Consider the following 13,456-nt stretch of genomic DNA (forward strand, 5'->3'; position numbering starts at 1 on the left):
ACTTCTATTCCACTTTTCATTCAAGGAGCTCTAGGTGGTGTACATGGTTCTCTCCCTCTTTATTTAAGACCCACAACAACCATGTGAGTTAGGTGAGGCTGAGAGGCAGTGACTGGCCCCACCTCACCCAGTGAGCTTCATGGCTGTATGGGGATTTGAACCCTGGTCTCCCAGGCCCTAACTAGTGCACCACACTGGTTCTCCCAATAGATGCTGTTAACTATTTGTAAAACTGCACCCAGTACTGTTTCTTTGCAAGGGAGGAAGATGAGGATAAAACCAAAACTTGACCAGGCCGCCATGACCTCCCCCTCTTGGGCTTGCTGATCAAAAGGTTGGTGGTTTGAATCCCCATGACGGAGTGAGCTCCTGTTGCTCTGTCCCAGCTCCTGCCAACCTAGCAGTTTGAAAGTACACCAGTGCAAGTAGATAAATGGGTATCACTGTGGCGGGAAGGTAAGCAACATGTCCATGCTCTCTGGTTTCTGTCACAGTGTTCCATTGCCATGGAAGCAATTTAGTCATGCTGCCCACATGACCCGGAAAGCTGTCTGTGGACAAACACTGGCTCCCTCGTCCTGAAAGCAAGATGAGTGCCCCAACTCCATAGTCGCCTTTGACTGGACTTAATCGTCCAGGGGTCTTTTACCTTTACCTTACATTACCTTCAGCCTCCCCCATGGAAATATTCCAGGGGGCTGGGCCCCCCAAAGTTGATGGGCATTGCCATTCAAATGGTGTGCGTGTCTCATCATGTGATTGGTTATGTGGTCGGGGCTTCCCCGTTTTATTCAAGTTGGCACCCCAGATCTCCCAGCAGCCCCAACAGGGCCAGTGGGCACCAGCTGTCAGGTTGTCACTGAACCTTTCCCTCTCACTTACTATACAAAATCTCACGCACCAAAGTAGACCTACATTCTGTGCCCAAGCACAACAGTGACTGCCGAATAAGCACAACAGTCAGCAAACCCTGAAGACAGCATTGTGCTCTCTTTCAGGTACACACAGTCTCCTTTTATCTTGTTCACGATCCATTTCATTGCTCGTCGCGCAAGTCAAGGAGGACGCATGAGCCATGAACGTGTGTTTTTATTTTTATTTTCCACCACGGGACACATCGGCTTCTCGCAATCACTTTTCACTCATGTGCTCTCTGAGAGACAGCTTGCATGAAAAAGAGACCTTGATGATTGTTAAATAACCGCAGCAAAAAAATAAACAATAAAATAAAATGTTGCTTTCTCTGTAGCGGAAACACACGTCCCCCCCCCCCCCCGCCACCCGCACACGCCCAGAGCGGCATCCCCGGCCATACAAATGCTAGAAAGAAGCCGGTGGTTCTTCGTCAGCCGGTAGATGGCAGAAGTGCTCTTTCTCTGCCTATCCTTAACCCTTGCGAGCCGAACTAGACTGATGCTTTGCATTTTGCGAGTCGTCCCCCCCCCAACCGCTCGCCCGCCCCGCCATCCTTTCCACAATCTCTCTCTTCTCTCTCCTTTCCCTCTATTTACATATTTTGTTGGCCACTTGCAAAATTAAGACTACCGCTCCTCGGATCTTGGGATCCAGTCTTCTGGAAGGTGGAGAAAGGGGGCGTGGAAATAAAGGGGCAAATGCGGGTGTGTGGGGAGATAAGGGAGCCGAAAGCAAAAGCAGCCTTGTGGGGAAAGGGCAGCCAAGAGGCACGAGGCTTTATTTGTGTGTTTGCGCGCGCTGCGTAATTCACGCTGAGCCGCTTCGTCCCGCGCGCCCGTTTGCGCGCCGCGAGGCTTCTTTGCGCTCAGTTTCTTAAAACCCCATGCCCGACGTCTCCCGGAGGAACCTGCAAACTCCAAGAGCAACCAACATATGGGCTTGTGAATGGGGGTGGGGCGAAAGGAAAGGTGTCTACAGGAGCTCGCTCTCCCGCTCGTGTGCACGTGCGCGCGCGCGTGTGGATGCGCGCGTGCCGTTCGCGCAGTTACGCGTCGTGCGCTTCCACCAGGCTCGAACGCTTTGCGAGGCTGGCACCCTTCTGCAAAGCCCCGGCGCCTGCTTGCTCTTCGCTGTCGAAAAAAAGAGAAAGAGAAAGAGAGATGGGGAAGCAGCTGAATTAAGCTCCTGGTTGTTTGTTTCCTCGGGACTATTGTGGTTTGGTTTGGTTTATATATATATATAGAAAAGCAAAAACCAGATGATTCTTTCTGACGACCAGCTTTTTTTCCTAAGCCAAAACAACAAAAAACATCAACAACCATTCTCCCTTTAAAAAAAAAATCATCTGAAAGAGCGGAGAGAGAGAGAGAGAGAGAGAGGAGGAGAGGAAAGACGAAACGGAGCCTCAATAGCCACCGAGCGGCTGTGGAGAGTTTGGAGGCTAAAGCCCGCGCGCCTGGTCAATTTCGAGGCGCGCCTGGTCGATTTCGAAGCGCGCCGCAGCTCCTGAGATTTTTACAATATATATTGTATTGCTATTTTATTTTTTATCGGCAGGAGGGGGCGGCTAGTGTTGGCCAGGCGCTCCAGGCAGCCCCGGGCTGCCTAGCATAGCTGAGCTGGCGGCAGGCGAGGAGCGGAGGCCCCCTTCCCTCGAGCTCGCCTGCGCCGAGAGCCTCGCTGCCCCCGTCGGAGAGATGGTTGAGTCCTCCTCGTCAAGGTTGCTGTGGTATCCCAGAAACACTGTTCACTCGGAGCTGTGACCGCGCACCATCAACACACACACACACACACACTCACACAGCTCCGCGCAAACTCCGCCACTGCGCCTTGGACCGAGGCAGGGGAGGAGGAGGAGGAGGAAGAAGAAGAAGAGGGAGAGAAGGAGGGAGGGGGGCGCGACGAAGGCGAGCGGGCAGGCAGCTCCGGATCCGGGGAGGAAGCTCGCTCCGCTCCTCGCCGAAGAAGAACATGCAAAGGGTCTGCTGCTGCTGCTGCAAAGGGGCCACCTGGCCGAGCCAAGCCGCCGCCGCCGCAGATCTGGGGCGAAGGGGATGTAGGAGATGCAGCCGCCCGGACTTGTGCATCTGGGGCAAGATCATGGGGATTAAAAGTGGATTTACCTTGGGGAACCTCGTCTTTTTCTGGATGCTCTCCTGTGTGAAAGGTAAGGGGCGCGGGGCAAAAAAAGGGGGGGGAAGGGAGCCCCCTTTTTGCCAATCACCACCATCGATCGCCCAGTGAAGGGAAGAGAGGGGGTATTGAAATATATAAATAATCGTCGGTGGGGGGTTTGAGGAGAGAGAACTGTGTTTTTGCCAAGAAGGAGGGGTGTGTGTGTGTTGTGTGTGTGTGGTTATAGCTTTGTCCTTTCTCAAGGTTTCCCCGTGATTACACTGATGGTTAGTCTTATGAATGTGGCTTTTTTGCTGGGGGTTGATGTTGCTGCTTTGCAAAATAAATGATCTCTGGAGAAAGCGAGGTGAGGGAGGAGGGGAGGGAGGAGGGGGGTTGGGGTGTTTTTTAAATACACACATACACACACACACACACACACACACACACACACCAGGCTCCCTCATCTGCGATAGGAAATGCAATTTGCTTGCCAAGGCTGGCGTTCAATGCAGTGACTGAAACTGGTGCCCAATAAATATTCTTGCAGTATGCTCAATCAGAGACGTGAGTTGGGTCCTACAGCCTCTTAAACGAGTGGATATTCCGACAGAATTACCGCTGGAGGATTCCTCTCTCCCTCTTTTTTTCCCTTTGCCTTGAGACTATTTTTTAGGAAAAGGGGGGGGGGGCGACAAATATACAGAGTGAAGGAGATTACTTGATGTTCTTGCTCCCCCCCTTCTTCTTCTTCTTCTTCTTTAAAAATGTGGTTTCCTTCTAGACAAACAAACAGATTTTGGCTGAGAAGCACACAGACAAATGTGTACCCATTTGCCTTGAATGAGATTCTTTTCCTTAATGTCGATAAAGACCCATTTCATAAGGAAAGTTGAGAGATAGATAGATAAGGAAGACAGAAGGACTTTAGCCAACCATGACTATAGCTTGGCATTTTGAAGGACTCAGCTTCATTATTCATTATTTAAAAAACAAAACCATTAAGCATCTTTGTGGGCAAGATCTGTCATGGAGTGCAAAGATTTAGCCTTTCCCCCTCCTCATTTTGATTTAATGAATGGAGGTGGGGTGCAGAAGGTTCTTGGGGTAAGCTTTTGGGAGATGTAGCAGAAGGGCTAGGCGTGAGAAGGGAGAATGGCATCCCATAAATTAGACTAGGATGGATGAATTGGTACTTTGGAGAGAGGCATGCTTTCAAATTGGGGAATCCTGATACAACCATTGCATGGCTAGAGGCAGATAGTGTATCTCTTCTTTGGAAATCCTTCTTGCAAGGAATGCATTCATCTCCCCCACTCAGAGAGAGAGAGAGAGAGAGAGAGAGAGAGAGAGAGAGAGAGAGATGAGGCTCCTTGGGAGTTTGAGGAATCTTCAGTTTGGAGTCTTCCATTCCCACTGGACAGTTTGGCTTGTTCTTTTCGGTTGAAAAGGAGCTTGCTTTCCCCCTCTTCTCCTCTCCTCTCCTCTCCTCTCCCCACCCCCGAAATTGAGCTGGGTCTTTTTTATGAAACACTTGATTGTCTTGGTTCGCAGCTGGTTCAGTCCCCATTTGCATGGAGGGAGGGGTGAAGGGGAGGAAGGACCAGGATCATTCAGGGTTGCCTAGGGCTGCTGGTGCTGGGGGGTAAGGGATTTACCTCATCCCCCTCCCTCCCCGCTCCAGCCCAGGCTGGGGAGGGAACATGCCTGGAATTTTAATGCACCTTCTAATTACAGAAAGCTTGTCCGGGTTTGTGGCCATTGACGCAATCTGCTCCTCCACCATCCTTTGCCCAATTTCTTCTTCTTCTTCGGAGAAATGGTTCAGTAGGGAGATCGAAGGACCATTTATTTAGAAGGGGTGGGTGGGTTGATGTGTGTATGTGTGAATGTAGGTGTGTTGGGCTGATTAGAGGGGGGGAAACCCTAATTAATAAACATTCTCCTATCTCTTTTGCCCTCCCATTTCCCTGTGCGTGACTTGCTTGCTTGAATAATACACAACAGAGATACACAACCCGTGTGTGATCTCTGGGGGCTGGGAGGAAACGCACACACTTCAGAGGATGGATATTCTGCTTAAATGGATGACACAGAGGAAGACCTGCCTTGTAACTATGGGTCGCATGGAGGCAGCATCCTACAGAAATTAATAGCACAGGTGGTTTTTCTGGTCTGTACTGCTAAGATATATAAGCACACCAATAGCCAGGGAGCGATGGTTGGTGAGCAATTTTCAGGCACTTGTTGAACCAAAGTGACACCTTTGGGAGAAGGGGGGGGAATACCACTGGACGCTGCACCTGTTCAGTGGCAAACACAGGGCAGGTTTGCATATGCACAGTCATCACTTGATGACTGCCACCTCAAGGGATGACTGGAAATGTGTGAATAAGACATCACAAATCCCGTACCACAGACAGTCAGGAACGAACACATCACATGGTGTCAAACATCACACTTTTCAGTGGTCTCATTTCACTTCCTACATGGGAAGTTCTCCTTCACTGAGTAATGAGAAATCGTGTGAGGTGCATGAGTGCGTATTTATGAGTCCATGTGCAGCCTAGGTGGAGTCCTTTGTGGGATTACGCCACCTCAAAGGAGATGGGGTGAGAAGGTTTTTGGAAATAGACTTGAAAACGAAGTACAGAAGGAAAGTTTGAAGGAATTGCTACTTCTAATTGACAGGTGGTGATGGTGGGAATATTTTGGTGTAATTAAGCAGAGGGCAAAGAAACAAGGGGAACAATTGGTTAGCACATCCAGTGAAAAGGACAAGCAGCAATAGGTTTAGGCTACAGGGAGGCACATATATCTGCTACTACTAGCACTACTAGCAGTAGTAGCAGCAGCAGGAGCAGTGTGAACAGTGATGCAGCTAGGTGATTTTAGACCCGGACAGGCAGCATGCTGGAGCGAGGCTTTAGATATCCTTGTGTATTACATCAGTTTGTGAAGCACACAAAATTTATTTTATTTGTCCACCCTACCATTGCATGCTTCTGCATACCTGAGCAACAACGAAACAGGTTAGCCAAACCTGATAGATATATATATATATTTATATATATTTATATATATACACACACACACACACACACACACACACACACAAGAATGAAATGTAGGTTGCTTCTGCTGCCCTGGATGCTAAACAGAAATGCATTAACCTTGTTATAAGCACATTTTTTTTTGTGACAGAAAAGAATCAAGTATATTTTAAAGTCAGAATGATACAGTGAGTCTCTGTAGCCACATATGTGCACAGCCAGCCATCTCCTGACTTTAAAATGTTTTTTTGAAATAAGAAAGAAGGGATGTGGTGGCGACCAGAATGAGTCTCGTTGGGCCCTGGAATGTCCCTGCCAGCCCAGGCACTGATGCTGGGCCTGTTTGCCTTTCCCCCCATCACCCGCTGCTTTCTGTGTGGAGCAGTGTGCAGCTACCTCAGCTGTAGAGCTTTGGGCTTCAGCCCTGTGGTCCAGCTTTAGTTTCAGTTCAGTGGGGTTGACTACCTAGTAAGGAGGCATAGGATTGCAGTACGATTTCAATTCATTATACCATTAATATTTGAAGCAGAGTTCAATTCTTCACAAAAGAATAATGGTCAGGAGGCGGTCAGATAATGGTGCCAAGCTTTAATGAATGAAAGGTAGGGCAAAGCTGTGTGGCTGTAGAAAGGCTTTGTTAAATTAAATAAATGGGTCTAACTCTGGTGTAGCTGTGACATGTGACTTTTTGATCCCATCCCACCATGTGCTTTCTGAGTCCCATCCAGACAACTGGCTTAAAATTCACTGTGTATACTGTTGTTGGCTTCAGCAGGAAGCAGATGGTACCTTAAAGGGTGCCCCCACAAGCACCTTTTACTGTTTTGCTGGACCATGCATGGATATGACTGTATTAAACATTGTTCTTTAGGCATGCCATCCCAACCCATTGCAGCTGTGATTGAGTTCTTTGTCTAGCCTTTGACGTACAGCCCCTGCAGTCAGAAAAAAGATGACCTTTCATAAGTTTGATTTATGTACTTATTATGTAAAGAGGGTCTTCACCTATCTTTTGTGTTCCCTGATAATATAGGACAATGGAAAGGGAGAGTGGACATTTAAAACTGAAGGAGGTGAAGCAAAGAGGACTCCAAAGGCCTGTGCTTCATCATGTGGTTTCCCCCCATAACCTTCTGCTTCCCTTCTACCTTGTTGGTCACTTCTATGGTCCCAATGAGCCCTCAATGGTCCTATTGGAACCAAAGTTCCATTTTAGAACACATGATTTACACGTGGAAAAATCTAGTTCAATCTTAAGCATCTCCAGCTAATAGAATATCAGATACTAGGGGGAGGTCCACTTGAGAAGTTCATGAGCTACTGGTCTCCAGAAAGTGCAGAGTTAGATGGACCAATATTCTGGCTGAGTATAGGGTTGCATCTTGAATTCAGTCTGCAAAAGTGATCTCATATTACAGATGGGAAACCTGTGGACTTCCAAAATCTGTTAGACTTGTTTCCATCAGCCCCAGCTAGCATAACTTTAAAAGAGGATTAGGCAAATTCAAAGAGGATAAGGCTATATTGCCTACCAGCCATAATGGCTATGCTCTGCCTCCGTGGTTGAAGGCAGTATCTTTCTGTATTCGAGTTGCTTAAAACTACAGGAGAGGGGAGTCCTCTTGTGCTTGGGTCCTCCTAGTGGGATTCCTGCAGGCATCTGGTTGGCTACTGTGATAACAGGAGGATGGACTAGATGGACCATTGGCCTGATCTAGCAGGCTCATCTTACGTCCTTATGTTAGAATGGCCAATGGTCACATATGACAGACGTTCCAGTCGAGTAATGTTTGGGTGTCCACCACCTTGCCCATATGTATATTCGTTAAACTAGAAACATCTTCTTTCTGACTGAACTGAAAGAAATGTCTTTTAACATGGTCACTGCATCCTACAAGCTGAGCTGAAGAAAGTGGCAGATCTCTGCACTGCAGGCTAAATCTGGTTTAATAGTTCTGTATCCTTCTTCAGGGACTCTTAGCAGCTGCAGTTCTGTGTGACCAAAGCTAAGGATCTCTAAGCAGCTGAGATAGCTCCGTCAGTGGAACATGCTGCTCTTAATCTCAGGGTCATGGATTTGAGCCTCATGTTGGGCAAAAGATTCCATCTTTGCAGGGGGTTGGACTAGATGACCCTCACGATCCCTTCCAACTCTACAATTCTATGATTCTAAAATAAATTTCCAAGATTCCTTTGGAAATACCATGACAGTTAAGTAAAGGTAAAGGGACCCCTGACCATTAGGTCCAGTCGTGACCGACTCTGGGGTTGCGGTGCTCATCTCGCTCTATAGGCCGAGGGAGCCAGCGTTTGTCCGCAGACAGCTTCCGGACCATGTGGCCAGCATGACTAAGCTGCTTCTGGCGAACCAGAGCAGCACACGGAAATGCCGTTTACCTTCCTGCCAGAGCGGTATCTACTTGCACTTTGACGTGCTTTCGAACTGCTAGGTTGGCAGGAGCAGGGACCGAGCAACGGGAGCTCACCCCGTGGCGGGGATTTGAACAGCCGACCTTCTGATCAGCAAGTCCTAGGCTCTGTGGTTTAACCCACAGCGCCACCCACGTCCCACCATGACAGTTAAAGTGATGCAAAACCAATTCACTTTGTAGTAAAGATCTATCCCAGTTCAGTTTTGAGAATACTAGTGTGTGGGATTTGCTATTTATGAATCTTTATTTCAGCTGTACCCTCATGTCGCCACAATTATCATTCCAAGCCTTTAGTTTTCCCAGTTGGTAATAATGGTGGTGTTTGGCGGCTGAAGATCCCAGATCCTTGTTAATTGTATTTCCTTCAAATGATGTGGCATTTGGGGGTGCCATCAAATCCATCAACTTCATGATAATGGCTTGGAGCGCCATTGAATGGTTTTTAGACCATGATTTTAACAAGTAGGAATCAATAACATTTAACAGTGGTGATGAAGTCTGTGTTTGCGGTTGGCCTTTATTGGTTGGCCTAAGCTCTAAAGCCTTAACACACTCCACAGGAGGACACTAGAAGAATTTTTCTGTGTGTCTATGGAAAGGCAGACATAACTACACTACACAATGATATAGACAGTTCTGTATGCATATTTTATATCTCTCTTCGTTGCCTTCAAGACTGCATCGCTTCAGCCCTGCTTCAATGGCATGACAGTGAGAAGGGCTGTTACCCAAAAATGTCAATCAGTGTGGGTGCAAGAGGATTAAAAAGAATATTAGATATGTCAGAAATGGTAAGAAAAGGGGGGAGAACATTGCAAGTGAATCACAATATAGAAAAGGGCAAACGAGCTTGCAAAATAGATATTCTTGTCCTTCAACAAATAAAATAAAATCTTTCAGGAGAAGGCTTATGCAGGCAGTGGTTTAGCTAGGCAACCTTTCCTGTCTGTCTATACTCCAAGAGGGGCATGGATGCTCCCCAAATAATGTCTGGGAGCTCAGTATTACTGAATTCCTATTCAGGATGTGGGAGGCTCTGTCTTTGCTATCAGCGTATGGTTATTTTCACCTGCCTTACAGCACTGAGAGCCTTCATATGGGAACTGCTTCCAGGATTCTGTAAGAGTGATTCAGCTGCATAGTAGAACTTTTGGGTATTCACATTTAAAGTGGATTGAAGCACTCTGTTACTGTACAGTGGCACCTCGGGTTACATACTCTTCAGGTTACATACGCTTCAGGTTACAGACTCCGCTAACCCAGAAATATTACCTCAGGTTAAGAACTTTGCTTCAGGATGAGAACAGAAATCACGCAGTAGCGGCAGCAGGAGGCCCCATAAGCTAAAGTGGTGCTTCAGGTTAAGAACAGTTTCAGGTTAAGAACAGACCTCCAGAACAAATTAAGTTCTTAACCCGAGGTACCACTGTAGTGCAATAAATCTACTTTTTATTAAAAAGAAAGAAAAGAAAAGTACAGCACAGTCTTCTTGCATTTGGAAAATGACAGGGAAATGCATTGTAAAGTGTGGAATGAATGAATGACTAATGGGAAAACCCCACAAGCAAATCAGGACAAACACTCATTGTCGTATAACTGCCCAATAAATAAATCAGAATGAATGCTCAATAAAGACTGGATATAATCCAATCTCCATGCAAGCTTTGTGTAAGCAAAGCTCAATAAACAGGTCATTGGCAGGGTCCTATGTGTTTGCTATCAGAGATTGGCTGTTTCTACCTGCCTTGCCTGACTCCACAACAGTGAGAGCTTCCATAAGGGAGCTTTGGTGGAGGGGATTGTCTGACATTTTGGGTTGTGGTATAAAATATAGGGGGGTTGCTAGGTCCTAATGATATCAGCTTTGGATATGAAGTAATTGGATATTGTTACTTGACATTTATACTCATGAAATGTCACCGCATCTTACATTTGCTGTTGTTTATTTGTGTGTGTGTTTTGTTGCAATTATCCTATACTTTTTGCCATGCATAAGTATTTTCAATAAAAAAAAATGTAAACCACATTGCACACATACAGTAGATGCATTGACTATGACTATGTGCCTATGCACATGTTATGAAAAACCACTAGAGCATATGATTGGTTAGGAATAATTCCAACTGAACTATGAAGAAGTATATTATAATTTAATCCTATTCAGTATGCGAAAGAGAATGGATGAATCAGGACTGTGAGGGTTGGGCAGAGGATGACACTTCCCCCAGTTGCTTTTCAACCAGGGAGGAGATGTCGTCACGAGGTGTCATCACAATGTAGCATAATGCTAACAGGTCTGAATGAAAAATTTCACATGGAATTGCCAATTATTACATTTATGGGTCATTGCTTGTGTGTAGGATAGAGGCAATTTTACTATATGGTCACTCTAACTCAGTTGGTGCTTAAAATCTCTTTTTTGTTTTTTTGTGATTGTTGGGATATTTTTAATAAAAATAAATAGATCAGAAGTCTTTTGGGTCCTATCCATGTCCCTTTTAAAAGTTGTCCTCTTTTTAGAAACAATTGAGTTGTCAAATTATTTTAGCCTCTCAGGTTCCTTTTGATTGGAGCCACTGAGACTCCTTTAGAATCACGCGCTCTACTAGGAGTTTATTTTCAAAGTTACTATGCCAGGGACATTCAGTTTTTCTCCATTGAGAACAAGGAGCATCTAATAAAACTTCTAGTAATCAGATGAGACAAGACTGAACTTTCCTTGCCAAAAGAATCCCCATTGTACATTATTGCAGCATCATGTTCCTTGACCATTTTCTGATTCATCAGTTAATGGTATTTGTGCATTACATCTGGTGCTGATTTTAAACATTTCCCTTTAAATGGCACACAGAGAGATACACAGTAAAATAGTGATTTATTTGTTCATTTTCTGAATACATCCTATCCTTCAATGGCTAGTTGCTATTTTGAGATAAGCTGGGAATGACTGCTTCAGTCTGTTGCCTAAAATGACTGATACTTCCATACTGTTTCCTAGCAAGGCTGGAGACTTGTTACAGTTGTAATGGAACTGAATTCAACCCATGGTGATGTGAACAGGGAAATAATATAGGAGGCCACACAACTCAGAAATCAAATTGCCATGTATGTGGTGAAGTTGTCACATTGGCAAGATATGGCATCAATACATATTTTTAAATAATTTATAGGGACCAAAATTACTTCTAACTGCTCAGTCCATGAAACAAAGACTTCAAATTAAATGAACACAGATATCACCACCCTATAGATCTTAATGAGCGAATTGTTTAAGCACCATGGACAGCAGACCTTTTGTTACTGCTTGAGCCTGGACATCAGGCAGTGTTTGCCTTGAAAAATTTATTTAGTCTTTTGAAATGAAAACCAACTCAAGTAATGCTTGACATCCATTTCACCAAAGCAGCCTTCCCTCAGAAAGTGTGCTAGGACTTCTGCATTGCTGAGTATAACATTTGTGATTCCGGTTTCAGGGAAGCACATAAGTTCACTAAGTAAGCACTGCTGCTCTGCAACCATCAGGCAATCCCAAGAGGCACATACAAGCCCCATTTAAAAAGGATGGAGGTAACAACAGCGGTAGGTGCAGTCAAGAGCCATTAAACTTGAGTGGAGTTTTGCTGTTGACTTTGGTGATCTACGGATTGTACATAGCTTGGTAAAGAAAGCATATAGCTGGCAATTAGAAACTATTATGCATTCCTATATCATGCACCTAAGCATGATTAAATTTAATGCAATGGAAATAAAATAATGAAAACTTCATTTAATGTCTATAGGGCCACAGAGAGCCTACACTTCTTTAAAAATTCTTGGCAGGACATGAGCAGTATTACTGCCAGGTTTCCACCTGTTTTCCTTTTTTTAAAAAAAATGTTTTTGATTTTAAAAATGGTTCTGCAATAAAATGTCCTGTAGTAAGTAATGAAGCTGCTGTACTGTGAAGCTCCTTTAAGGCTTGTATTGTAACTGTTTCCAAGTTTAATTACATTAATGGAATTCATTTCTTTTTCATATGAGCTGAAAGAGCCTGGAAAGGGGAATCTTGTAACAATATCAAGGAAAAAAACCTTTAAAAATGAATGGAGAGGAAAGGCAGAAGCCTGTTTGGGTCTATTCTTCTCAAAGCCCAGGGTGAACAAAATATTCACATTGTGCAATACAACCACCCCATAATAGTCTTTGAGTCCATGTGAAGCATTTACCTCGGACAGGGAAAGTTTTAGATGCAAATCTCCATTCAGCCTTGAAAGTTAAAAATGTTTAAATGCTCAGTTTCAGTACTTGGGAACATCACTGGGCCTTGGGGGTCCCTTGACTCATATGAGCTGAGTATGTGCCCTTCATAACCAACATTATTTCCCTGTGCTTAGAGAAATGGCAGGAGATCAGTAGGAGAAGGCAAGCTAGCAAGGAATCTTTCCCATTATTAATGATCTCCTAGAGCGAAGGTAACTTCCTTCTACATAGTCAATTCCTTAGTGCACCCCATTCAGTATTGTCTACAGAGTACTGGCAGGGGCTCTTTCAAGTTTCAGACAAGAGACTTTCCCAGCCCTTACCTGGAACTTTCTGGATGTATCTGCTCTGCCACTGAGATACAATCTCTGATGCTGCATCAACACACTGCAGGGGGCCAGAAGAGACTACTCCCAAATGCCATGAGGAACCGTATTTTTCCGTGTATAAGACGATTTTTATTATTATTTAAAAAAATGTAAAAAAGGGGGGTCATCTTATACACAGATAGTGCAGGGGGAATGGGCAATTGGTGTGGTGGCAGCTGTGAGCAGGAGATTGTCAGCGGCGATTGGGCGGGTGATTAGTGGCTGCGGCAAGGCCTGCTGGCAATTGGCGGTGTCTGGTGTCTGGCAGTGAGAGGGGACGGATGATTGTTGGCTTCAGCAAGGCGTGTGACTGGTGGTGGCCAGGCAGGTGAGC

At 45.4% G+C, this 13,456-nt stretch overlaps 1 protein-coding gene across 3 annotated transcripts in view; it reads left to right on the forward strand.

Annotated features, from left to right (window-relative positions):
• The first annotated feature begins 1,993 nt into the window (after positions 1 to 1,993).
• The window catches only part of CSMD3 (CUB and Sushi multiple domains 3), a 601,007-nt gene continuing 589,544 nt past the window's right edge, over positions 1,994 to 13,456 (forward strand). For 2 of the 3 annotated variants that reach the window (XM_028736265.2, XM_028736266.2), the window contains exon 1: positions 1,994 to 3,082. In XM_028736265.2, the coding sequence (XP_028592098.2) occupies positions 2,887 to 3,082 (196 nt within the window). In that variant the 5' untranslated portion in view covers positions 1,994 to 2,886. The remainder of the gene's footprint in view (positions 3,083 to 13,456) is intronic. The other variant, XM_028736267.2, reaches the window with a different exon arrangement.

This window comes from Podarcis muralis, chromosome 8 (assembly GCF_964188315.1).
Source record: "Podarcis muralis chromosome 8, rPodMur119.hap1.1, whole genome shotgun sequence".
In the NCBI taxonomy this organism is placed as follows: Eukaryota; Metazoa; Chordata; class Lepidosauria; order Squamata; family Lacertidae; genus Podarcis; species Podarcis muralis.